This window comes from Mytilus californianus, unplaced genomic scaffold, assembly GCF_021869535.1.
Source record: "Mytilus californianus isolate M0D057914Y unplaced genomic scaffold, xbMytCali1.0.p SCAF_8, whole genome shotgun sequence".
NCBI lineage: Eukaryota > Metazoa > Mollusca > Bivalvia > Mytilida > Mytilidae > Mytilus > Mytilus californianus.
In genome coordinates this window covers 113,955,995-113,983,994 of record NW_026262734.1, presented here as the reverse complement: position 1 = coordinate 113,983,994, position 28,000 = coordinate 113,955,995, and the positions used below count along the sequence as shown (strand labels likewise).

Below are 28,000 nucleotides of genomic sequence, written 5' to 3'. Positions count from 1 at the left end.
ATGCCTGTAGTCGGTACTTTGGTACTGGCATGAAAATACGGATTTTGTGTTATAAAAAATTGCTGTTACAAAATTTTGGAAATTATTTAAAATGAAAGAATGTATCTTCCTCATGCGTAGCTCTGATTCCTTGCCCGGTTTTGGCTATACATTTTATTTCCTTTTTGGTTTATAGCTCTTTATCTGTTTAATAAGCTTTGGATTTTCAAATTTTTTAGCCTCGAGCATCTTTGAAGAGACATTGATTGTCAAAATCTGGGTCAGAAAAATTAGTACCGTTCATGTTATTGTTGTTATGCTACACAGAGTAACAACTGATGAGTTTCTTATTGACGACATATTTGTTGACTTTTTAAACAATTTTCGGCATTCCTATGGGAACGAACTGTGCGCCTCTCCTCGTCGACCTCTTCTTATTTTTATGTGAGTCGAAGTTCCTTCAGACACTTGTCAAAAACAAGAAGATCAAAGAAGCCAGATCATAAATTTTACATTCAGATATATTGAGGATGTTCTTTCCGTAAACAATCCAAACTTTTTTGATTGGGTTCCATTGATATAGCCTCAAGAACCAGACATTAGAGAAACAACAGACACGACTTCCTTAGTCTCATTTTTAGACTTACACATTAAATTTTACATCAGTGGTCATGTCAGTACCAGAATCTATGACAAACGAGACGATTTTAATTTTGAAATTATCAATTTCTCCCACCTTAGCAGCAATATACATACAGCACCTGCCTATTGGATATACATTTCCCATCTTTTTCGGTATTCAAAAGCGTGCAGCTACTACTCAGACTTTGTAAAACGTCACCAGTGTCTAAGCAGAAAGTTGATGAACCAGGGTTATGTCAAAGAACGTCTCGTCCTTTTTCTATAAAAGTTCATCGGATGATACCAAGACATTGTTGACAAATATTCCGTTTCAACTTTTCAAATAATGCATGATGGTCTTGATGTATAGATTATAGGTATTGACGTTGTTTATTATCTTAATTACGTGTGATCGTGTTCTTTTATTGGTCTTTGTAAATTATCAACATTAACTATTTGGTCCCTTAATGGTATTATCCTAAAGACGTGGATCGGTACTTGTACATCCTGCCATTGTCTTGGTGTGCTGTTGTCATTTTTTGTACTCTTGTGTTTCAATTTTGCGAATGTGCTTTGTCTATATTCCTTTTTGTTTTTCTTTGTTGACATATTTTTTTGTTTTCATAGTGATTGAGACTATAACACAATGTTGGTTTAATCCACCATTTTCTGCATAAGAAAATGCCTGTACCAAGTCTGGAATATGACAGTTGTTATCTATTTGTTTGATGTGTTTGAGCTTTTGATTTTGCCATTCGTTAAGTAACTGTCCGTTTTGAATTTTCCTCGGAGTTCGGTATTTTTGTGATTTTATGTTTTGGCTACTGAACCCCTATTTTTGACATTTTTACCAATTGTGTCTGTTTGTTTTGATCACACATAGTTGACAATATAATGGAATTTTATGTAACTGCCATACGGATTAGAGCTTTAGCTAGCTTTAAGGCCTGGATTAATCCATCATTTTCTGCATTGGAGGGTGCCTGGGCCCGGTCGCGATTATGGCAGTTGTTGTCCATTCGTTTGATGTGTTTGAGCTTTTGATGTTGCCAGTTGTTTGTGTACTTTCCTTTTTTTATATTTTCCTCGGAGTTCGGTATTTTTGTTGTTTTACTTTTTTCTGGGTGTTAAATGTTACATAAAATTAGAGGAGCAAATTAGTGTTTTTTCTAAGGCATTAACATGTGACATAAGTCTAGGACTTTCCTAATAGCTTGCAATCTGTGTCCATTCAGATGGGATTCTAATTCACACCATCCTGAACATTTTTTATGTACACAAGTTATTTACTTAATGCACATTTACTGTATTAAGGGAAATGTGATTTTTTTTAAATTTCGTAAGTTTACTTTGCAAATTGTTCGCATATGCTTTTTCGTGTTCTCAAATCATTTCTACGAGGTTTTTTCTGTACCAACGTTATATACTATGAACATTGCAACCTTTTTATTTCAGGACGGTGACACTCTTTTACACTCAGCTGCTAGAGGAGGACACCTCAACATACTTCAATTGTTACTAGAAAAAACAGATATCGATCCAAATAGAGAAAATAAGGTATTGAATGAGGTTATTTACAGGATTGTCCGACTTTGTTAAATTGTCCATCAAAATCAATGTCAACACAGTGTTGCTTATCAAATCAATACACATCTCCGCAAAATACTAAATATCAGAAGGGGAAAAGCAATTATATGTCAACAACAACAAAAAAACAAATACCAAGACAAACGTAAGTTATGAAGTCATCTATATATGCAGCCACTACGTATTTGATTAAAGTCTAAAGATGGTAAACCTGCATAACTGAAGATGTAATAGTGTTGCAAAAGATAATTCGTTTTCGTTTTCTTTTGTCGTCTGTAGAACAGCATACATTAATTAGCTGTTTCTAATAATTGCACGAGTCTGATCAAAATCAATCAATTAGGCTCAACTTGTTTTTAAATTATAAAACAAAAACTAGCAATAACTCATGCATCAATTATATATAATATAGATGTTCTATTTATCCAAAGTTAGAACTTAAATGAAAATCGTAAAGCTTCTTTTCAACTGAATTTTACTCTGTGTATTACTGTGTGTTTATTTATAATATATTGGCTAGAGGTATAGGGAGGAGGTTGATATCTCAAAAAACATGTTTAACCCCGCCGCATATTTGCACTTGTCCTAAGTCAGGACCCTCTGACCATTGTTAACATATAGGTTTTTTTTTTTTAAATTTCGGTTCATTTATATGGATCGTTGTTTAGTGTGACGTCCATTTTATATGAACTAGTACATTTTTTTGTTTAGGGGCCAGATGAAGCCCGCCTCCGGGTGCGGGATTTTCTCGCTGTGTGGAAGTCCCATTGGTGGCCTTGGGCTGTTTTTTGCTCTTTGGTCGGATTGTTGTCACTTTGAGACATTCCCCGTTTCCATTCTCAATTGTATTGAAAACAAAATATTTCAACTAATTAGAGAACATCAAATATATTAGTCTGATAATAAAAAAAAAAACATATGCTCATTGGTTTATTAGTGGTCATCTTGACAGTTTCATTTGTAAAAGTACCTAGGCCTAAACTTACTTGTTAAACTACTGGTAATAATGTCTTAAAATTTAAATCTGATAAGGATTTTTAGTAATCGCAATTTTACATCCATTACTATTTGTTTTATATATTCCTCATTTCAAATATAAAATTGGTTGGTAATACGTTTTCCCATTGTCTATTTTGTTTCTTTCTTTTGGAAATGTTTGCTTGTAACATCGTTTAATTCAAACCAATATAAATCTACTCTGAACACGACACTTGTATACAAAAATGTTTTCTTTATTTGATTATTTGTATGTTTTGCTCTTCATAGCTATCATTTTCAACTTACCTTCACTATAGTTGTTTTGCAACAGATTTTTGTTTAAGTCTGTTTGCAGGTTAATTTCAAATCATGTGAATAAAAGTTCATTAATAGTCTTAAACATAGTTTTCATATGGAAAGGCAAGTTAATGAAGAGGTTATTTAGGACAGGTATAAAAAAAAGTTAAAGAAGAGGTGATTTAGAAAAGTTTGAATATTTTTGTTTATCTTTTTATCTATTACTGAATGGTTTCTTTTTTTACCATCAGATCGTAAACCGGTAAAACTAATTAATTTTATCCATATCCACATACATAATTTATAGTTATTGTGGCTCACTATACATATTTAATGTGACATAAGAAAATCTCTACTAAATTTCTAATTAAGAATCCTATTTTTTTAATTAATACCAAGCCCTGAATGTGTTCCATACAATTTTATTCAGCTAAAGCTTCCCTTAAGGATTTTGGACCTTTCTTCAAAATTAAAATTGTATCATTACCGAACGTGATTACTTATTCTATATCGGTGTGTCATTTCTATCTGTACTATTCTTATTCAATTCATTGTATTCTATATTAAGGAAGTATGAAGATATGATACTAAACTTCTAACGGGAGGGATTGTTCTTGATTGTTACTGTGCGTATTGCTGTGTGTTTGTTTATTCTACATTGGCTAGAGGTATAAGGTGAGGATTGGGATCTCACAAAACATGTTTAACCCCGCCGCATTTTTGTGCCTGTCCCAAGTTAGGAGCTTCTGGCCTTTGTTGGTCTTGTATGTTTTTTTAAATTTTAGTTCATTGATATGTTTTGGAGTTTAGTATGACGTCCATTTTCACTGAACTAGTTCACATTTTTTGATCTAGGGGCCATCTGAAGCCCGCCTCCGGGTGCTCGATTTTCTCGCTGTGTTGAAGACCCATTGGTGGCCTTTGGCTGTGTTCTGCTCTTTGGTCGGTTTGTTGTCTGTTTGACACATTCCCATGTCTATTCTAAAGAAAAAATGGTGTCACCGAACTTATTTTCTTGCTACAAGTCAAAAAAATTAAAATAAAAATTTCATTCCAGTATACAATTTTTACGATAAGAGTTATCTCTCCTTAAGGTGGCTAGGGCGTCTTAATTAAAATTGATAGAATTTTTTGATAACTTGTCAAAGTGAAGTTTTTATCATGCTTTTTTCAAAAATATATTAAAAAGTATGGGTCACCGGACTTTTTTTCACGCTACAGGTTGTGCAAAATTGTCAGATTTTGTATAGATTATGCATGGAAAATCAAATTTTGTGTGATAAAAAGAAAACGTACTATCAGAACTTTAAGATAAAATGTGAGAAGATTGCTCTTATAACATGCTTTCAGATAAGAAAAAGAAAGAATGGGGTCACCGAACTTGTTTTCTTGCTACATATCAAAAAAGGTAAATTCATAACACTTTCTATTATAAAAATTACTTTATCTGAGTTATCTCCCCTTATTTGGCAAAGTTGAAAATAATCTAATCAAACACAAACAAGGTATTTTTGAGAAATTACAACTGTAACTATGATAAAACACACAATTTTCTATATTTATGTCAAAAGTATTTTACATAAATTACATACAACTCTCAAAATTTGCACATTTCATCAAATATCTAGACCAAAGTTATCTGCTTCTGCAAAATCAAAGATGGAGGAAGACACCCGAGCCACCTTAAATGGGTCAGTTGGAAAATTGATTCTAGAAAAACACAAATATTTGGTCTTTGTTAACCATTTTGGATTATGCAATAAATCACTTTTTTTTCTTTATACAATTAAACATTCTTACACATAAATAGCAAATCTGTCTCAAAATTTCCAGATTTAGGCAAAGAAGTAGACCGATTGTGTACTGCTATTGTACAATCCAAGATGGCGGCATGCAGTGAATCTACCTTTAATTGATAATTTCTATCCCTTCACTTACATCGGTAAACAGCATACTTTGAGCTTTTGTTTGTTTTTACCGTTCCAGAAAAGGAAAACTATAATTTATTCATAATTTTTTTTTCTATATGTATATCTGGAATGCCTCTTGTTTCAATTTTGTACACAATCAAAGACAAACAAGTGAAGATTTTGTCATTTGGTCTCTTGTGGAGAGTTGTCTCATTTGCAATCATACCACATCTTCTATTTATATTTGATAGTTTTTCCATAAATCAAAATATCTCTTGATTTCAAAACCTCTATGAACCGTTTAATTCTGTGTTGTGTCTACAACCACATTTGAATCAACTCTGCCCCATATCAGGGCTGACCCCTGCTGCTTTGTCAGGCCGTGGATTACATTTAATGTTGTTAAATTTTGGTTTCATATTGCGCTACCTCCCTTATTACTGGAAAAAAGTATTTTTTCGGAAGTTCTTTCTAGCTCCTGAAGATGCTAAAGCTTATATTTGTATTGATATAGATATTTCTTTGATTGACTCATTGATCATCGGTTTTAGTAGGAAAGTGTACCCTTTCTATGTTAGGGTTAGTTGTAATTAGTGGTTTTGCTTGCAGTGTATATAACATGGGAGCAACATTGTAACCATGACGAATTCAGCGGTTTTTGTCGGAAGAATAATAGTACAATGCATATAACATTACATACTTAGAATATAAGTTGTTCAGTTTAACAAGATTATTTAAAAGTTTGTTTTGTTTCTATTTTTCCTTTTTATAATTGTTCAAAAGAATATATACAATAAGTTCTCTTACATAAAAAAAAATATACGATAACTATGTATCTACCTCTATGTTAGATGCATATACAGATTTGTAAAAATAACTTATTGAAAATTGGCCGTTCAGTCCAAAGTATACTGGCTTAAATTTACTTTGCACTGTTTGCAATGTTCTGTTTTTTAACGATTTGCAGTTAAAACTATATTATTTGTTTAGGTAAACAATCGAATTAACAGCACCCCTTCTCCTTGATGATTTTATAATATCTCTAAGCATACCGCTTTCTATTGTAAATTGAACACTTATCTAATCTGACAAACAGTGGGACAACCGGATGTGTCTTTTGGGCCAAAATGTGATTCGGCGGCGCTCAGTTGTCCTACGCGCAAAATTAGACTATTTTGCGTCGGCCGACGTCAACTGAAAATTGCGCGCTTTTTAAATTTTTTTTATTCGTTTACCGCAAAGTACCGACGATAAACACTGTTAATTGTAAGCACGTCTATATGAGTAAAATATATGAATTAACATATATTTTTTTTCATTTTGGAACATTAAAATAAAAGGAAATCTTATTTTTTGATATTTGAACATAGAATTTTGGATTTTGATTGTCTGCACTGTAGGATTAAATGGCTATACTAAAAATGGGAACACAAAAATACATATCTTTCGATTTTCTAAAAAAATTTACATCCTATTCTTGCTAGTTTTTGGCATCGCAATTCGTAAAGAACAGGGGTGTTCAAGCCAAGGCAAAAATGTGTTCCCATTTTAATGTAGTGGTCTCAGTTTTTATAGGTTTTTCCTTGAATGGACAGTAGATTTAGAAATTGGCAGAGTTTCTGTTTTTAAAGGTAATACTCATTCAAATGTCATGAAAAGGTGAATCCTTGGATATAGAACCCCTTTAAAAATAACAATATGTGTCAGTAAATTGTAAAATTATATTTTTTTTTTCGAAATTGAAGAAGGGGCCATTTCCGTCTATTTTTCTATTACGTCTATTGATCTGCTATAATTATTACCTGTTTCTAAAAAATCTCCGCCTCGATTTTTTTTATATTTTCATATAATAATCTTTGGCACATAATGTATATGTTATGAAAACATTAGGCACTTCTATCGAGTAGAAATGGAGAACGGTCATCTTTATTTTGTATGTCCCAACTGTGGGGGCGTGGTCCTCCCTCAACCTTGTTTCTGATGTACACGATAGCTATTGTGTCTCGAAAATAATTATTCACTTAAAATTATTGAAACATAACAAATATATGTTAAGACATCAATAAATTTTAACTGCTTGTGATTTTTTGAAGCAGAATTGCCGGAAACGTCCTCAACCGAAGTTGTGTCAGTATATAGATCAACGTTGTCAATTTCCGGCGCCGAAAATGTCAACGTAAAATGTCATTAAAAGTTGGATTCTTTTCTTCTTTGTAGCAATTTTGTTTATCTTAATGTCAAGGAAGTCATATATATTGAATCCATATCAACGTTATACCAAAACAGGCCGAGCTTGGTAAACTAACAGTTTTAGGCCTACATCATCATTGGATTGATTTGTTGATAAACCATATATATCTTTGACATCGTACTTCGTTGATCCATATTTTTTCCGTGAATATTGCCGATGAGTAATCTGAATTTGTTTACTAAATATTGTAACATTTCACTTATGCACATTTAAATGTTGATGAGTCTCACATATTTAAAAATCCTCTTTTTACTGCACTTTGGAGCCCATAGTCTGCTTAAGTTTCATTTATTAAATCCTGCATTAGTTCAACAAAAATGTCTGCTAATAATCACTCGAACCACTTGTGTTATCTGGTGGGTTACCATTCTGAACATGAATATATCTCTCTTAATAAATTTCATATAAATTGCTGATTCCAGGTATCAAAATTTTTATCCTCCAGTAAGATTATTCTTTTGACAGGATGTGTTGTGAAGAAAAAAAGAAAATATTTGGTTATTAAATTCAGTTTGTTAATTCAATCAAAAAGTAATGAAGAATGATAATTATAATATATTGTAATTCATTGTTATGGCCATCCATGACCTCAATACGGTCTGCTCAAGTCATTCTCTTATCTGAAAAAAAATGTCAAATTTATTAAAACGCTTCATTAGGATATGATGCACATCATGTAAAAGTTAATTCCCTTATATCGTTTTTCATTATATAAATTAATTTTAAATTACTGTACCCTTCATTCTTGAAATAAGGTTTTAAATCCAAATGAAACAATCTTGATATTTATACAGCATAGATAATAGAATAAAATCTTTAAACTATTAAAAGTATACCATTTGGAGTTAAAGCCTGTGTATGATTCCTTGACCTATATCCTATAAATTTTAAGTTCCAATTTATTCCATTGGCAACTTTCATGTCTGATTGTTAAATGTAGAATATTTTCAGTCTATTTCCTCATGAAAACAGTTTGAATACCATACATATTATGTTTTTGTTTCATATTTGGGGGATTGAAATTATAGCATATTGTTAATAACACACTGTTGGAACCCTAAACAGACACTTTTGGATTACTTACTCTTAATATATTGTAGTTCTATTTTCTATTAACAAAAACAATTTTGCTTCCAACATCACTCGTCGTCGACATTCCAGTTGATTACTGGTTTCTTGTTGTTTGTATATCATACATGTACAAGTCTTTTTGTTTATATATAAAAGTCCTCTGTTTTGATTTTTTTATCCATAGTGAACATTTTTCTCCATCCTGTATATATGAAGCAAATGAACATGTACATACAATTACTAAATGTATATACTAAATTATTCAAAGCAAAATTAAACTTTGCATTGTTATTATCAACACATGAATACAAATTTGCCAAATAAATTACCCAGAAGATACCTGTACATGTATTTATTAAGTATTATAAATAATTATGCCTCAGCATTTTTGCTCAATAAATAAAAGTTACAGGCAAAGAAAACATTTCAAAGTCTTGAAAACTAATTTTAGTTTTAATATTGAGCAAATTTATGTTATAACCAACTTTTTGATAACATTTTTTTATGTGTTAGTGTAATAAACATCATAACATGTTCATTGTATAATGCAAGCTGTCATTTTATACATTCTTGGGGCACTCACAACCCAGTTTTTTTTTATTTAAATCCTGGAACCACCACTGTCATGACTGTATTGACACTAACTTGACACCTTGAATTTGATAATATTAATGAAGTTTGAGAAAGTAATATTGTCAATGGATTATCATTTCTAATTAGATTGTATATCTAATTATTGGAAGAATATAACATGTCAGATATAAAGAAATTGTACAGGCATTTTAAATTTGTTAGTTTCTTGGGATACATGTAATGCATGTGTAAGCTCTCAAACGGGTGGGTGATTGGCTAATTTCAATGTGTAAATTTCTTTTATAATTTCAGAGATATGAATTTAGAGGATGGCTATCTTATTTATTTTTTTTATGGGAAAGAGAAGGGCAGGAGTCTTATGGTAATGCATATTCTGATCTGGGACATGTCCATGTATTAAATAATAAAACTGAACATAAAATAAACATTACTCAAGATTGCTGACACAGGATGAAAATGAATATTATGTCCAATGAAATGCAGGAAATAATTGTGTACAGTTTGAAAATAAATTAATAAACCATAATAGCAAAAAAAGAAAATGAATATTATGTCCCCTTAAATTCCTCCAACCAAATGACCCACCTACATCAAAATTAAATTTTTCGTACGAGTATGGATAGTGAACCCCCATTGACAGAAACAAGTGCCTGTGATCGCTTTCCTTTTGTATTTTATGTTCAAGGACGTTTTTATAAATATTAAATTTTGGTGTATATGAAATGGGACGAATCTATTTATATTAGACCAGGTATAAAATAGCCAACAGTCAAAGTGAATATGTCTTACATTCTAATGATTTGGTACATGGACATTTTCGTTGAACCTGAGAAGTTCAGCAAAATTCATGTAGCCTCAGTATATTTTGGGGAACAATTACTCCCCTTTTTAGAAAACGTATAGTCAACATGAAACGTGATCATCCGTGCTTTCAAATTTGATTTATTTTGGTCCGTATTTGCTGTTAGAGGTTTACAATGTTCTATTATCTGAGCACGAAGTGATAGCGTGAATATTTTCCAGGGAGATCGTGAAGAACACTTTGACCAGTTTGGAAACGGATGTTGACAACTTGTGTGGGTATAATATTTCCGGAGACAAGGGCGGATACCTAAGTCCAAAATCCGAATGTAATTCACCAGTGATTGGTGTAAATAGTGGATTCAATACATGAAAAGGAAATGATGAAAAATGGGATTTCAATTTTCATGTTTCATATAATTTTACACTTTATTTTTGCCGTTTAAATCATTTTTTGGGATCCGAATTATTTGAAGATAACTAACTGAATATCTGAAATAAACCTTTACCTTTTATGTTGTGTGGCATAAAGTTTAAGCATCCAAGAATGTCATAAATGCAACTTTACAGCGTGGAATGCCAAATCCAATGTAATGGCCGCCATTACGTGTTGACAACTTCGTCTAGTGAACCGTATCACTGAGCACCGAAATCCTTACTCAGGCGCTTCCGGTTGTCCTACTGAAAAGCGAACAATTAATCTGATCAATGAATGTTTGTACATTCTAACATTCCCGATATATAGGTTTAATTGTTCATCCTTCTTCGTAGCAAACAGAACAGTTTTGCAAATTAAATTGTAATTTGAAAGTGTATACAAACATATGCACAGCACTTTACAGCACTTATGTATATTTCTTAAACATTTTGTGAACGTATAATTGTGACTGTAACTTGAAAAAGATTAATATTTTCATTTTCTGATACATTTTAATTGATAGGAAATATATTTTTTTTTATTAAGTTTACTTTCAAAGCTGTTATATTACATGTTTAGATAATAAGTTCATTCAAATTCAAATTACAATAAAACAAAAATCTAACAAGTTATAGTGTTCTGTACAAATTTGTGGCATCAAACCTCTGAGCTATTTTTTTTTAATTTCAAATCAAAACAACATGTTCAAATATGATATTAAACCTAAGCATAATGATGATCATGATGAATGGTGGCTTAACGTCCAGCGTCCAATTAATATGCATATTCAGGACGAGAAGATGTTAATGTAGTATGAATATCAACCATGCTTTGCACTAGACCGAAACGCTGAGCCGGATCTTTAACGTGCCAGTTCACAAGGTAAAAGTCCACAAGAAGACATATCACCTTACCCAGACACATTATTCTAACTCCGAGCCAACCAGTCTTTGCTCTTTCTCCTGAGTGCTGCAGCAAATACCAATTTTCAAGTCTGTGGTTTGACCCGGCCGGGGTTTGAACTTACGACCTCCCGTACTCGGGAACACGCTACGACGAGACCACCAAGGCGGTATCCTAAGCAAAATGCATACCAATCTAATTCAAGTTTTTTTTGTAAAGTCTGTTGACTTCAATTCATAAACTCGGACGTATTATCGGCAAACATAATAACGTATTGTCATGTCACATAGAGTGGATCAAAACTTAAAACACTCTATGCGAAGAAAATAATGAAAAAAAAACCTTCTCCCACTGAATAAGTTAAAAATCAAATCCTCCCGAAACAAATTCCTCAACACTACACACTTAAGAATACAAAACAACACGGACAACACACAAAAAAAAGGTGGTGACAATTTATCTCAGGAATTGATACACTTAGCTGTTATATATAAAAGAATACACGACAACTAGCGGATAACGTATATCTAAGGCATCACTTTCTATCTCATAACATAATCAAGCAAAAACACTATCAACAAGATAAATCCGTTTTAGCAATATAAATAGGCAGATAAATAAGCAATGATGAAAACTATTAACAAAGTAATCTATCAATTTCTATATTCCGTTATTGTAGTGTTTTCCCGATGAACCACAAATGACGGCAATTCAAATCTTACGCTTGTGTTTAAACAAACTGTTACTCTCAAATGACATTACTACTCAAAAGTCGATTGTTCAAAGTGATAGTTTGAAGATTGTTTGCAATTCAGACTTAGCTTCGAGATAAGAGAACTCAAACCACCTTTGGTCCTCAGTTAACAATAGCCTCTGAATATAGGTTGCACTTTGTAAATACAGCTGTTTCTCAAACCACGCCTCTTTTGGGGAGATATTTAATATTCATAGGTATGTTAATTTGTTAACGTACTGGTTCCCATTGATGATCTCTGTGTTTCATCTCATAGAGACATCACTTGGGAATGTAACCAGTATAGATAAACATGGTAGCGGCTAAATTTTAATTCTTAGGAGGTCCAAAAATGGAGGTAAGGGTAGTATAGAATTTAAGTATAAGTTTAAACTCTTGGAAGTTCAGGGCATATAAATGTTGAAAATATGCCGCACAGCCCTATATTTTGACCTTTGAATAAAATAGTAGTGCATATAAACTTTCCGTTCTGGGATATTATTTTTCACGAAACTTCATAGTAAAAGTGTCACAGTTTTAGCCGCAAAGGGAGTTCCTATGGGAAATTGCATTGTCTGTATTTACAGAATTGCAACCTATATAGGGTTAAAAAATAGAACATACAGAATTTCACAAAATCTGGTTTATCTCAGAGATTTTAAAGAATTTAACTCAAATATGAAGTTTTATAAATATTTCATGAAGATTGAGAAAATCCTGGGCCTTAACTATGATGACTCAGCATAAATTCACAGTTTACAGTATGCATGGTTTACTTAAAGCCCTGAATTCAAAATAAATTCATAATATATGCCTATTTGTAATTTAAATTGTTTAGAAGTGCTTATATTTACTCTTCACAGTAATTGCAACTCATTGATCCTTCCTAAATATTTCTGGTGGGGTGTTTTTGTCCTGTCGATAACCCAAAAGTAAGCCGTAACGCCTTAATGTGCTTTTTTGTGACTGCGGCATAAAAAAGTACAAGCTAGAATTACAAAAAGACCTCAGTAAAACTAACAATAGTGTGTTCTATCCTAAATATGTAGTAAATATTTCACATTGCTAGAAACAGGGAAAAAAATTAGGAAATGTGAGGCCCCAGGGGCAAAAAACAGAGGAAAATGCCTACCCCTGAGTCATAAAACAGATAATTTAACTTGTAAATGCTATGATTTTTTTATTTTAAAGGTCTTTTATAAAGTAAACAATAACTGTGCTAGGAAGTTATGCAAAAATCAGATGTAAGCAGTCATTTCAATCAAACTTTTAGTGAATTTATGCACCAGACTGATATCTTCATAAATACAACTTTTGCAAATATGCCTTTGTTTAAACACTTCTAGGACATATATTAACTAACTTATGTTAGATATATGGTTAGGGATGATACTGTTGTGACAAGAATTCTAAACTGACCATTTGAGGCAGAAATTGTGAACTTTCATTGACAAATAGGCATACAGTAAGATGTGGACTGGAGACACAGGCAGGATTGGATACTTTGTATAATCTTGAATGTTGGAATGCTTAACTACTAAACAAAACATTTATAGTATTCTAAAATGCTTTCAATTTGTTATCAGAATAGTTTCAAACAGGTTTTAGACAGTTCATGTCAGAAAACATGCACATAGGGTAAGCTGGCAATAATTAGAGTCTTGTTTTCAAAATCTTTAAAAAATTGAAACAGGGGTAGGGGTATAAAATGTACTGTAAAAGGAGACTTAGAGTATATGCAGTGATTTCTTTAAGGCTATAATTCTGATAAATAAGTATTGTTGTGAGAAAAAGTGTTTTTAGAGAGTTTTCTATTTGAATAAATGTTTGTATAGGTTGCACTTTGTAAATACAGCTGTTTCTCAAACCACGCCTCTTTTGGGGAGATATTTAATATTCATAGGTATGTTAATTTGTTAACGTACTGGTTCCCATTGATGATCTCTGTGTTTCATCTCATAGAGACATAACTTGGGAATGTAACCAGTATAGATAAACATGGTAGCGGCTAAATTTTAATTCTTAGGAGGTCCAAAAATGGAGGTAAGGGTAGTATAGAATTTTAGTATAAGTTTAAACTCTTAGAAGTTCAGGGCATATAAATGTTGAAAATATGCCGCACAGCCCTATATTTTGACCTTTGAATAAAATAGTAGTGAATATAAACTTTCCGTTCTGGGATATTATTTTTCACGACACTTCATAGTAAAAGTGTCACAGTTTTAGCCGCAAAGGGAGTTCCTATGGGAAATTGCATTGTCTGTATTTACAGAATTGCAACCTATAAGGTTTAGTTCGCGTATTATTTGCTATGGTTGTCAAATTATTTAATATTTTGTATGATATTTATTTAATATTTCATCCTCCTTGGCAAAAAGTACAGTTTGGAGTATCAAAAAGGCTACTTTTATTTCAACATGTATTTGTACACCTATATGCTGATATATTCTAGACTTAAACTCCTGCTGTCTTGTATTTTGTGTAATTATAAAAGGCCATTTGGAAATTTCTCTCCAGTCATTTCATCTGAACCTGAAATTATTTCTCATTTATCCTCATAATTTTTTGATGACCATAGTAATATTAGCACAACTTTATGAAATTGGTGGTGTTCCTCTTAATTAATATTAAGTAGACGGAACCCTCGTCTCGTACCAAATTATCAGCTTAATATCAATATTTGTGGTTTCATACGAAACCCCATGCAATTTACAAGGGGTTTATCTATTTAAACATTTATTGACCGAGCCTCTGCGTCCTGCAGTTGTCGTTCAAATACGTATGGTAAATACACTTTTTAAACAGATTTGTTCTCGAATGAATAATTACAACACATCCTTGTCATATAGTTGTCATATAGTTGTTACATACAGAGGCTATGTTAAAATAATAGTAATGCTTTATTTCTATATGTTTGTTTCATAGTTCCACCTTTTCGAAAGTCATGTTTCAAATCACATAACACTAAGAACAAGCGCTCCCTCCCTTAAAACAATAGTCAGTTCACGTTGTCCCCTGTCCCTTTTTAAAATATTTACTAGATATAAGAAGATGTGGTATGAGTGCCAATGAGACAACTCTCCATCCAAGTCAACATTTATAAAAGTAAACCAGTATAGGTCCAAGCACGGTCTTCAACACGGAGCATTGGCTCACACCGAACAGCAAGCTATAAAGGGCCCCAACAATTACTAGTGTAAAACCATTCAAACGGGAAAACCAATGGTCTAATCTATATAAAAAACGAGAAACGAGAAACACTTATGAACCACATCATCAAACGACAACTACTGAACATCAGATTCCTGACTTAAGATAGGTGCAAACAATTGCAGCGGGTTTAACTAGCATGTTAAGCCCAGCTGAACATCATGTAAAATATTTAGAGATTTAAACCGTTGGTAAAAAAGATACGGCCACCAACATATGGCATGGATCACATGCTAGTTTCGGTCGATTTTTGAAGTTAAGAAATATGGGTATAGGGGTATACATGTTAATTTTTTTTTTTTAAATTAAGCCTAAATTGACAAAAGCATAGTTAATAGTGATGAATCAGGCAATTTTGAGTTTGATTGATACTCTTTACTTGTAAGTTTGTGTTTCTGAATTTAAATTTTAGTCTGAAATAAAAAGGGGGGGGAGGGGGGGGGGGGTCTAAGATGAAGGAACCAAAAATGACTATGATTGGTCCAATAATGTAAGATAAAAATGTTAATTATAAAAAAAAATTGTCATTTCATTTTTTTTAAAAACTAACCATTTGTAGTACTTTATCAGTCTGTTATTCTCGCAAAAATTTATAACAATTTAAACGTCAGATTGTTTTCAATTCAAGATTAAAATATACCTCTTCCGTCAATGAATAAGAGCAAGGTCCGTTCTGATAGTACATATGGGCCATAACTTTCTTGTATTTTGATCTAGGCCTTACATATTTGGCATGTGGATGTATAGTCATGAGGTTAAGTGTCTTGTATCATGAACCCCTTTATATGACCTTCAAATTTGACCTCAAGGTCAACTTAATGTATTTGTTTGCAAGAAACACATCCAGGCAATTACTTCTTCGTCTTTTGACCTATACCTTACATCTTAGGCATGTGGATGTATCATCATGAAGTGTTGTGCCCCTTGCAGTTTTGACCTTTATGTGACCTTGAACTTTGACCTCGAAGACGATAACTGTTTTTGGCAAGACACACTTGTGCAGGCCATGACATTTGTCTTTTGACCAAGGCCTGAGATTTTTGGCTTGTTTTTTCGATTCTATGAATTCAAAGTTTTAGTTAGAGTCAATATTTAGTTAACAAATAAACACTACGCAAGCTCTAATCGACCATACAACAATATGGACACACATTATGACATATCAACAAATTTCATGCACACAGAATACATAAAAGACAATTCAAAAAAGCTAGTTTCTATTGAAGCGAAGTGAACGTACTTAACTTCTCCACAAAATGTTTTTTTTTTATTTCACATACGGCAGATATTTTGCATGAACAAGATTTTCAATTTTGTTGTTTACAGATTTAAAAACAAACGATAAACGATTCAAAAATGAACGACGAACCACGTCAACTCTATGTTTCTGTTATATGTATTTCCACTTGTATCCATCTGATGAACTAAGCCTTTTCCAACTGATGTTTATAGTTCGTTCTTATTTTGTACTTTTACACCACTGTCCCAGGTTAGGTGGAGGGTTGGGCTCCAGCTAACATGTTTAACCCCGCCACGTTCTGTATGTATGTGCCTGTCCAAAGACAGGAGCCTGTAATTCAGTGGTTGTTGTTTGTTGCTGTGTTACATATTTTGTTTTCGTACATTAACATTGCTGCTAGTTTTCTCGTTTGAATTGTTCCACATCTAAGATTTTGGAGCCTTTTATATCTGGCTAGTATATGGGCTTTGCTCATTGTTGAAGGCCGTAAGGTGACCTATAGCTATTAATTTCTGTGTCATTTGGTCTCTTGTGGAGAGTTATCTTATTAACAATTATACCACATCTTCTTTTTTATATTTACTTCAAAATTGCACTCACTAATTCGGAAAAATACACAAAAGCACAACAAAAGAAAACAAATTTCGCTATCCCTTCGAAATTAGAATTTTGATAAAGCAAAACTCACATGTTCTATTTTTTTCAACCATGGTTTTAAATCTAGAATTTACTTTCCCCAAACATTGCGGACGAAATAGAAGACACATGTTTATTTTTTACACCTACCAGGGTAAAGGTCGAAAACAGAGAGTTGAATGATATAGTGTAATGTTTGGTGGACTGATTCTGATGGGTTTTTTTTCTTGTTGTTGTCTTTGTTCCTAAACTTGTCACTGATGCACTTATGGTTGATTATCACCTTGGTATCTTTTGATTTTTTGTATGAATATAAAATGCCTGTACCAAGTCAGGAATATGACAGTTGTCCATTCGTTTGATGTGTTTTATCCTTTGATTTTGTCATTTGATTAGGGACTTTCTGTTTTGAATTTTCCTCGGAGTTCAGTGTTTTTGTGATTTTACTTTTTATGTCCTAAAATTTTCAATTGCATAAAAAAAAAACATGCCAGCGTTTTTTCAACACACAAATACACATGTCATGTATCAATTATTCGTAACCTACAATTTCACACTATGAAGCGTATTTTATTCAAAACTGCGGTTTTCAAAAAAATGTATCGTGGAGTCAATTCTGGTTTGCTTTTAATCAATTTGGTACGAATAGAAGCATAATTGTCCTTGGTTTATTTATTTATTTGGTTATAATTTTATTGTTAGGCTTTTTACTTTTTATACTTTATACTTTATTATATTATATGTAAAGCCTGGGCAAAAAACGAAAACAGTTATGGTCCTTTCTGTTTCCCCTTATTTGCCACTTTGAAGAAAACCTGACCTCCTAGTTTTCTTTTGTAAATTTATTTTAATTTGAAATTTTCTTTTTTTGTCTCTTTGAAGATTCATTTATGGAAAATGAGTAACTATAAATGGATTTAAAGATTAAATGAACAACAATAGGTGTACATCTGATTTTAGAAACAAAAATAACATTCTGATCAGGATCTGTCAAGTTCTTCCATATCGCATGTGATTTAAAAACACTGCAATGAAACAGACCATGAGTTAGAGTTATCTTTCTTGGGTGTTGTATACCCCCTTAAACATACGGCCCCGAGTATAGTTTTTAAACAAAACTGATTCATATTCAAATCTCATTAACATGTTAGTTTGATATGCATCTTAAATATACAACTGGACTTTAACAAATAATCTGTAAGAAATTCATTTCATTTGATTATGTAACATGGAACGCAGTTGAACGGTTTTAATTTGTTTGGGGTTTCAAATTTTTAATTTAATGAACTGCGTTAATGATTTTTACAATAATATTTTGCACAACTGCAGTCATTAACGGTTTCAATCACGTCTGTTGTGTACTTCTGGACAGCTTCAATTAATCTACAATTTCCAGCGATTAAACCAGTCTGATCAAAATTAATCAATTGGTCTATTCTTTTATTCTTTTAGCATTTTAGACACAGTTAAGATCTCTATCATAACTAAATTAGCTTATCTGTGTAATGCTTGAAAACGAGCGAAATTAAATCTGTTAAGGACATTAGATAATAAAAAGTCGGTCGTTCAGTAAGCTTCATTTAACATATTGAATTAGTTTGTAATACTTTTCCCAACCATTTCGTTTCGTTTTTTAATTTATTTTGCTTAAAACATTGCTTAAGACAAAGACCAGTTTACTCTTAACTATCATATTTAATATGTGAATGTTTAAATAGTATTTACTAGTAATTAATTGTACGTATAATTAAAATGTGAACAACGACAGTCCATCATTAATGGTCGTGCATTTCAACGAGAGTGCAAAGGAACAGTGAGAATGTCAACAACTATATGTAATGACTGCAACTTTGCACATAGCCGCTTAAAATAGAGAAGGAACACTTGAATTAGTCCAATTTTTATTAGGACGTAAGAATAGAATAAAAATATAGGGTATGAATTGATGGGTTGGGTGGTATGATTGATAAATCGTTTGAGAGAGCCATCAAACTTGATAGCAATAAAAAATGTGTGGATAAGATAAGCACCAATTTTTTTAATGTACTGAGGTTTGAAAAAAAGAATAAAAGTTATGCAACAAATGAAAAATGATGTTAAAGTATATACACATTTTTATCATTATGAAAATAAGAAGATGTGATTTGATTGCAATGAATCAACTTTCCACAAGGTACCAAAATGACGTGAATTTAGCAAGTTGTGTGTTTTCTGCTATATACTTTTGACAGCTTTCGTGTGGAGCAGGATCTGCTTACCCTTCCGGAGCACCTGAGATCAACCCCAGTTTTTAGTGGGGTTCGTGTTGCTTAGTCTTTAGTTTTCTATGTTGTGTCTTGTGTTCTATTATTTGTCTGTTTGTCTTTTTCTTTTTTAGCCATGGCGTTGTCAGTTTATTTTCGATCTATGAGTTTGAATGTCCCTCTGGTATCTTTCGCCCCTCTGTTACGTCAATCTTATTTCTATTGCCTTCATTGAGACCTCTGTCTTGATGTCTGCCCATACTGATATTATATATTATATAAACTTACCATGATATTGTTTGTTTATTTGTTTATTGGTTTTTAAAGCCACGTTCGATGATATTGGCTATTATCATGGCGACCAGTTTTTGTTGGTAGAGGAAGCTGTGGTGTACGTAGAGAACAACTTGTCTTCGGCTAAATAACTTGCATTCTGGGTCCATTTAGATCGGAGTTTATCAAACATCCTCCTAAGCATTTTATATGTACACAAGTTATTCACTTGATGCAAAATAACTGTTTTAAGAGAAATATGATTGATAAAAACGGTCTTTAAATCCATAAATTTACTTGGAAATGGTTGGCGAATGTTATTTTTTGTATTTAATCATTTCAACGAGGTTGGTTTTTCAAACCAACGTTTGATACTATGAATATTGCAACCTTTCTATTTCGGGATTGTGACACTCTCTTACACTCAGCGTTAGAGGTGGACACCTCAACATACTTCAATTGTTTTTAGAAAGAACAGAGATCGGTCCAAATAGACACAATAAGGTATTGAACGAGGTTCTTTACATGATTGTCCGAATTTGTTAAACTTGTCCATCAATAACAATGTCAACACAATGTTGCTTATAAAATCAATACACATCTCCGCAAATTACAAGAGGGATAAAAGCAATTATATTTAAAAAAAATAATAAAAACAAACAAACACCAAGACACATGTGTTTCATTAAGTCATGTATATACAGCCAATACTATACGTATTTGATTATATTCTAAAGATGATAACCCTTCATAACTGAAGATGTGATAGTGTTGGAAAAAAAATGAACTTAACAAATTAAATTCAACGAAACTGAACACATGATACAGTTTTAAAAAAAGAAAGTGTTATCATAAATAAGCAAATGTTTTTGAGAAGTGAAAAAACCTGTTAATTCTGTTTTCGTTTCTAGTCTGTAAAGTTTGATTTTTTTTTTGTAGTCTGTAGAACAGCATTTATTGATTAGCTGTGTCTAATAATTAAACGGGTCTGATCAAAATCAAGCAATAAGGCTCAACTTGTTTTTAAATTAAACTAAAAACTAGCAATAACTCATGCACCAAATATAAATAAAGATAGGTATATTGTTATGTGTTCTATTTATTCAAAGTTATACCCTAACTGTAAATGCTTGCAGAAACTGAATTTTACTGTGCTTATTGCTGTGTTTTTATTTATTCTACATTGGATAGAGGTATAGGGAGAGGTTTGGGATCTCATAAAACATGTTTAACCCCAACGCTTTTTTGTGCCTTTCCTAAGTCAGGAACCTCTGGCCATTGCTAGTCTTGTATGTTTTTTTTTTAAATTTCGGTTCATTTATATAGATCGGGGTTTAGTGTTACGTCCATTTTCTATAAACTAGTATACAGTTTTATTTAGGGGCCAGCTGAAGACTGCCTCCGGGTGCGGGATTTTCTCGCTGTGCTGAAGACCCATTGGTGGCCTTGGGCTGTTTTCTGCTCTTTGGTCAGGTTGTTGTCTCTGTCACACATTCCCCGTTTCCATTCTCAATTTTATTGAAAACAAAATATTTCAATTCATTCGAGAACATAAAAAATGATAGTCTGATAAAAAAAAATATGCCCATTGGTTTATTATTGTTCATTTTGACAGTTTAATAAGTCAGGGATCTAGGCCTCAATTCACCTGGTGAACTACTGGTAATTAATATTTTAAATTTTAGATCTGATCAGGCTCTTCCTTAATCGCAATTTCACATCCATTACTATTTGACTTATATATTCCTCATTTCAAATTTTAAATTGGTTTTAATAAGTTTTCCAATTATCTCTTTTTGTTTTCTTCTTTTTGGAAATGTTTGCCTGCAACATCGTTAAATCAAAACCAATATATCTTGACTCTGAACACGTCACTTGTATTCTAGAAATATCTTTACTTTCAAACAATATTTGATTATTTGTATGTTTTGCTCTTGAGAGCTTTCATTTTCAGCTTACCTTCACTATAGTTGTTTTGCAACAGATTTTTTTAAATAGATATAAGAAGATGTGGTATGAGTGCCAATGAGACAACTGTGTATCCAAGTCCCAATTTGTAAAAGTTAACCATTATAGGTCAAAGTACGGTCTTTAACACGGAGCCTTGGCTCACAACGAACAGCAAGCTATAAAGGACCCCAAAAATGACTAGTGTAAAACCATTCAAACAGGAAAACCAACGGTCTTATCTATATAAAAAACGAGAAACGAGAAACACGTATGAACCACATCAACAAACGACAACCACTGAACATAAGGTTCCTGACTTAGGACAGATACAAACCAATGCAGCGGGTTTAAACGTTGCAATAGGTACCAACCTTCACTCTTACCTGAAACAATAGTGTAACATCACAACATAGAAAGACACACTATAAAATATTAATTGAAATGGCTTAACTCAATCAAAAGACATATTAACACAAGTGAGCATACACTGAACGAATAAATTTGATCTATGACACAATGTAAATACAAAATCAATAAAATAAGGGCTGAGTTGTTAGACAAGTTCAGAAATACAACCATATCTTTGAACAAAGTGCCGCCAAATAGAATAATGTACACAGGTAAATGAAAATAATTTTGTTGTAAGGTATACAGTACTAGAGATCTGAAATATTGTTTACAAAATAAATAATTGTGTTGTTCATAGTACGAGAACAGAAGTGAACATTTATAGTCATACCAAACACTTATCAAAGCTGGTATATATTAAAAATAGAGAGACGATATATAACACTAAATAAGTAAACATTAAATAACGAAAAAACATTACAAATTGTATCAACAGGTCAAATTAACACAAAAGTACGATTTGAGTGTACTCGCAGTTACTGAAAGCTAGTTACAAGCGAAACATAATTAATAATAAAAAAGCATGCATCAGAGATTACAATCAACTAAAACACATCCCAGGGATTTAGTATTTTAACGTCATGGACAGTCAAAGAAGACATGACTTGTGCAATGCCAAAAATAAAAGTATCGACAGGCAGTAGGATAGTTAGGAGTTAACCTCTATATAGAAAAAAATGAACGTGGATGTGTATTTATACATCCCGTTTGATAAGAATACAAATTTAGTTATGTTTCAACTTGCTGATGACAAAATTGATATTTGTGCCAATGTAAACTATAAATCTATACGTCTGTGTACAGGTTAATTTCAACTCATGGGAACAAAAGTTCATTATAGTTTTTTAACTTAGTTTTCATTTGATTTAGGCAAGCTACTGATGAGGTGATTTAGGACAGGTATAATAAAGTTTATGAAGAGGTGATTGAAAATAAGTTTAGGAATTTTTTTTATCTTTTTATCTATTACTGAATGGTTTCGTTTTTACCATTTTTCAATTAGATCGTAAACCGGTTAAAATAAATAATGTTATCCATATCAACATACACAATAGTTATTGTGGACCACAATAAATATCTATTTTGACATAAGAAAATCTCTACTAGATTTTTGATTACAAATCCAGTTTTTGAATTGATATCAAACCCTGAATTTGTTACATACACTATTATTCATCTAAAACTTCCCTTAAGGATTTTGAACCTTTCTTTAAAATTAAAATTGTATCATCAGCAAAATGTGATAACTTATATTATATCTGTGTGCCATTTCTACCTGTACCATTCTTAAGCAATTCATTGTCAAGGAACTTATATGATAACTTTTTTATAATTTTCTATATTTGGTTTCGAATTTAATGAACAACTTCAATGTGTTTTCCTCAATATTTTGCACAGCTGCTGTCATTAACGGTTTCTATGTTCAGATTTGTTTTCAATACGAAGTGGCTGTAAGCAAGTGTTAAAAACACTCAACCTTTGTATATTTTCAGCAGAATATTTAGCATTTATATCAGGAGCAAAAATGTGTGTTCTTTTGTATACTGTAGCATTCATCTACTGTTTTCCAGTAATTCAACAAGTCAAATCTAAATGAAGTAATCTGTGCAAGTAATTATCTCTGGATTATCTGTGTTAACATTAAAGGTCTCTACATGTACCATGTGTGTGTCACCATCAAAATCCGCTTGATAATTTATAAAAATGTTAAATGTAAATCTTAAAGTTTCTCTTTAATCACTAACTTTAACTCCAAACCAAGTTGATATAAAGTTGACCTCATTTGAAATATCGGATTAGTTATGTTTTTGCCAATCATTCCGTTCTGAGTATAATATTTTGAAAGCGTGCTCTAATTCAATGGTTTGTGTTCACAAACTATCAATCATATGGCCATAAACAGTTTTAGAGTAATTGTAATTTATTTAAAAAAAAGGATTTCCTAATTCAGATGTCGACTTAGCGTATTGTTGCTGAGAGTTGATAGTGTTTTTTCATAATCAAACTATTTCTGGAAAATCACCCATTTTTATATGTTTGTATAGATGCTATGAACATGTCAACCTTTCTATTTCAGTACGGTTACACTCCCTTACATTGTTCTGTGAAAGAAGGACACATCGTCATAGTCCAATTGTTTTTAGGAAGAACAGATATAGGTCAAAACAAAGTAAATAAGGTATGGAAAGTTGTTCTTACCAGGAATCTCTACGTTCGTTTAATCGGCTCAGACAACAATCAAATTCATTTTCAACACAATTATCTTAGCTTAATATTTACACATCTTCGATACATACCTAAATATGCAAAGGGAAAGAGGTGTAAAAATTAAAATCAATAGAATGCAAAGACAAAAATATCTTAAACCTATTTACACTCTATAAAAGTATGATTTTTAAGGAAATAGAAAAGTTATTAAATTAAAAGTTATTTTCCATTTTTTGTTTACGCTTTGTTCATTTGCACAGATGCATTTTATAATAATTATTCATGCATGAGCCAATATATGATAGTTATTGTTCTATTGCTGTGTTAGGTTCCAATGCATATATGTAAAGATAATGTAACTAAGAATAAGCAGAGATGGATATGTTTATATATGTGAATATGTGATAGTAAAATACATTGACCATTACAAATTTCAAACTATATACAATATGCAGAACAATCTTTTTCGATGTTTTAAGTTTGAAATTGGTCTACAACCATAATAATCATATAGAACAGATATTAAATTTATAAGAGACAAATCCAGGTCAGAAAAATGTGTCAGTGAATGGCGGGAAATTAAAAAGGAGAAAAACCGGGGGCATTGACAGAGTTAGCGTCTACTGTTTTCATGCAGTATCTGGCATTCGAATCCACACTCAGTCAAAAGGTCATAAACGGTAATATTTCAGATTAAACGACTATATTTATATATACACTTCTAAGCCCGCGAAACATGTTGCTAGTGATATTAGATACCGAAACATTGTATTGGTCAACAAACACGTAATTGTTACAGTCAAAGAGAGGCGAAAGATACCAAAGGGACATTCAATTTCATAAGTCGAAAATAAACTGACTACGCCATATCTAAAAAAGAAAAAGACAAGCAGACAAACAATAGTACATAAAGCACAACATATAAAACTAAAGATTGAGCAACACGAACCCCACGAAAAAATGGGGGTGATCTCAGGTGCTCCAGAAGGGTAGGCAGATCCTGCTCTACATGTGGCACCGGTCGTGTTGCTCATGTTAATACAAACCTGGTAATAAGTCTAATTCGGTAGGTCACATTCGGGAAAAGAGGACGGGATTGTAGTAACGGCATTAGAAACATATCCGCTATCATCTGTAAAACGGATATTCCGTAACGGTCAACCAACTCGTGATGGCGTCCTTGAAATTTACGAAGGGATGATTTCAACTTCACCACTGGGAACTCTTGGTTTAATAGCTTCCTTGTTAGCAGCAACCTTCTATCAAAGAAATGATAATAGGAATACATATACACAATTTCGGCTTCAATCGTGTTTTTTTAACATAACTCTGTCGGAATTTTGGAAGCAAAATACATTTCTAAAGTTATCCATTGAATTAATTACAAAACATTCTTTAAGTAAAAAAAAAAAGAATAATATCGATTTTTTTTTTAAACAAAGCAACTACTTTATTTTATATCTACTTAATAATGGCAATTGTAAGTGCCTTCGAAGTTATTAATTAACTTCCATTGAAAGTCTAACTGTTTTGAAAAATAATCATAATTAGACGTCAGTGAAAGGACAGGTTGAAACATCCAAAACAAGCATGCAATGTTTTTGGGATACAGTGACGTCGACTTGGCACGTTTTGGGGGATTTGACACATTTGAGGGAAAAGACACATTCCCAATGTGAAATTGAAAAATCGTCTAAAAGAAATAATCAACAATGCTTTTCAATATAAACATGATAACAAACGCTAAAAATGTATCCCTCTCGGATACCATACGATATTTTGTTAATAGTTAACAAAATGGTAAAACATTCTACACAGAGGAACAAGTAATCAGTATGCTGGAGTTTCTTATAGACAACATATTTGTTGAATTTGGAGGTAGACTTTTTCAACATATTGTCGGCATTCCTATGGGAACGAACTATGCGCCTCTCCTTGTCGACCTCTTCTTATTTTCTTACGAGTCAGAGTTCTTTCAGACACTTGTTAAAAACAAGAAGATCATAGAAGCCAGATCATTAATTTCACATTCAGATATATTGAGGATGTTCTTTCCATAAACAATCCAATTTTTCTGATTAGGTTCCATTGATATATCCTCCAGAACTAGAAATTAAAGAAACAACAGACACTGCTTCCTTGGTCTCATTTTAAGACTCATACATCGAAGTTGACATCAGCGGTCATCTCAGTACCAGAATCTATGACAAACAAGACGATTTTAATTTTTAAATTATCAATTTCCCCAACATTAGTAGCAATATACTAACTTCACCTGCATGCGAATATATATATACATTTCCCAACTCATTCGGTATTCAAGAGCTCAAGAGCTTGCAGCTGCTACTAAGACTTTGTAAAACGTCACCAGTGTCTGAGCAGAAAGTTGATGAACCAGGGTTATGTCAAAGACCGTCTCGTCCTTTTTCTAAAAAAATTTGATCGGAAGAAACCAAGACCTTGTTGATAAATATTCCGTATTAACTTTACAAATAATGCATGATGGTCTTGAAGTATAGATTCTAAGTATTTACGTTGTTTATCATCTTAATTACGTGTTATCGTGTTCTTTTATTTGTCTTTGCAAATTATTAACTTTTACTATATGGTTCATTTATGGTATCATTCTTTAGACGTGGCTCGGTACTTGTACATCCCGCCATTGTGTTTTGTGCTGTTGTCATTTTTTTGTATTCTTATGTTTGAATTTTCGTATGTGCTTTGTCTATATGCCTTTTTGGTTTTCTTTGTTGACATATTTGTTTGTTTTTATAGCAATTGAGATTATAACACAATGTTGGCTGCTGTACCTCTTTTTTGACATTTTACTTTTCGTGTCTGTTTGTTTTGTTCACACATTGTTGGCAATATAATGGAATTTTATGCAACTGTCATCCGAGTGAGAGGTTTAGCTAGCTTAACGGCCGGGATTACTTCAAAGTTTTCTACATGGAAGGGTGCCTGTGCCTTGTCGCGATTATGACAGTTGTTGTCCATTCGTTTGATGTGTTTGAGCTTTTGATTTTGCCAGCTGTTAGGGAACTTTCCGTTTTGAATTTTCCTTGGAGTTCGGTATTTTTGTTGTTTTACTTTTTTCTGGGTGTTAAATGTTAAATAAAATTACAAGAGCGAATTAGTGTTTTTCTTAAGGCATTAACATGCAACTTAAGTTTATGACTTTCCTAATAACTTGCAATCTGTGTCCATTCAGATGGGATTCTAACACACATCATCCTGAACATTTTTTTATGTACACAAGTTATTTACTTAATGCACATTTCCTGTTTAAAGGGAAATGTGATTTTTGAAAAATTTCATAAGTTTACTTTACAAATTGTTGGCATATGCTTTTTTGTGTTCTCAAATCATTTCTACGAGGTTTTTTCTGTACCAACGTTATATACAATGAACATTACAACCTATTTATTTCAGGACGGTGACACTCTTTTACACTCAGCTGCTAGAGGTGGACACCTCAACATACTTCAATTGTTACTAGAAAGAACAGATATCGATCCAAATAGAGAAAATAAGGTATTGAATGAGGTTATTCACAGGATTGTCCGCCTTTGTTAAATTGTCCATCAAAATCAATGTCAACACAATGTTGCTTATCAAATCAATACACATCTCCGCAAAACTAAATATCAGAAGGGGAAAAACAACTATATTGCAACAACAACAACAAC

The 28,000-nt window shown here is 32.3% G+C and overlaps 1 protein-coding gene across 1 annotated transcript; it reads left to right on the top strand.

Moving 5' to 3' along the window:
- Nucleotides 1-27,887, top strand: LOC127712982 (putative ankyrin repeat protein RBE_0317). The gene is made up of 4 exons (XM_052219563.1): nucleotides 1-21; nucleotides 2,056-2,157; nucleotides 24,181-24,282; nucleotides 27,744-27,887. The coding sequence occupies exons 1-4, from the start codon at nucleotides 1-3 to the stop codon at nucleotides 27,885-27,887; spliced, it is 369 nt and encodes a 122-aa protein (XP_052075523.1).
- The last annotated feature ends 113 nt before the right edge of the window (nucleotides 27,888-28,000 follow it).

Coding starts and splice junctions, on each gene's coding strand:
- LOC127712982 (XM_052219563.1), top strand. CDS start 1: ATGCCTGTAGTCGGTACTTTG. Junction 22..2,055: donor TGCCTGTAGTCGGTACTTTG/GTACTGGCATGA, acceptor TTTTTATTTCAG/GACGGTGACACTCTTTTACA. Junction 2,158..24,180: donor ATCCAAATAGAGAAAATAAG/GTATTGAATGAG, acceptor TTTCTATTTCAG/TACGGTTACACTCCCTTACA.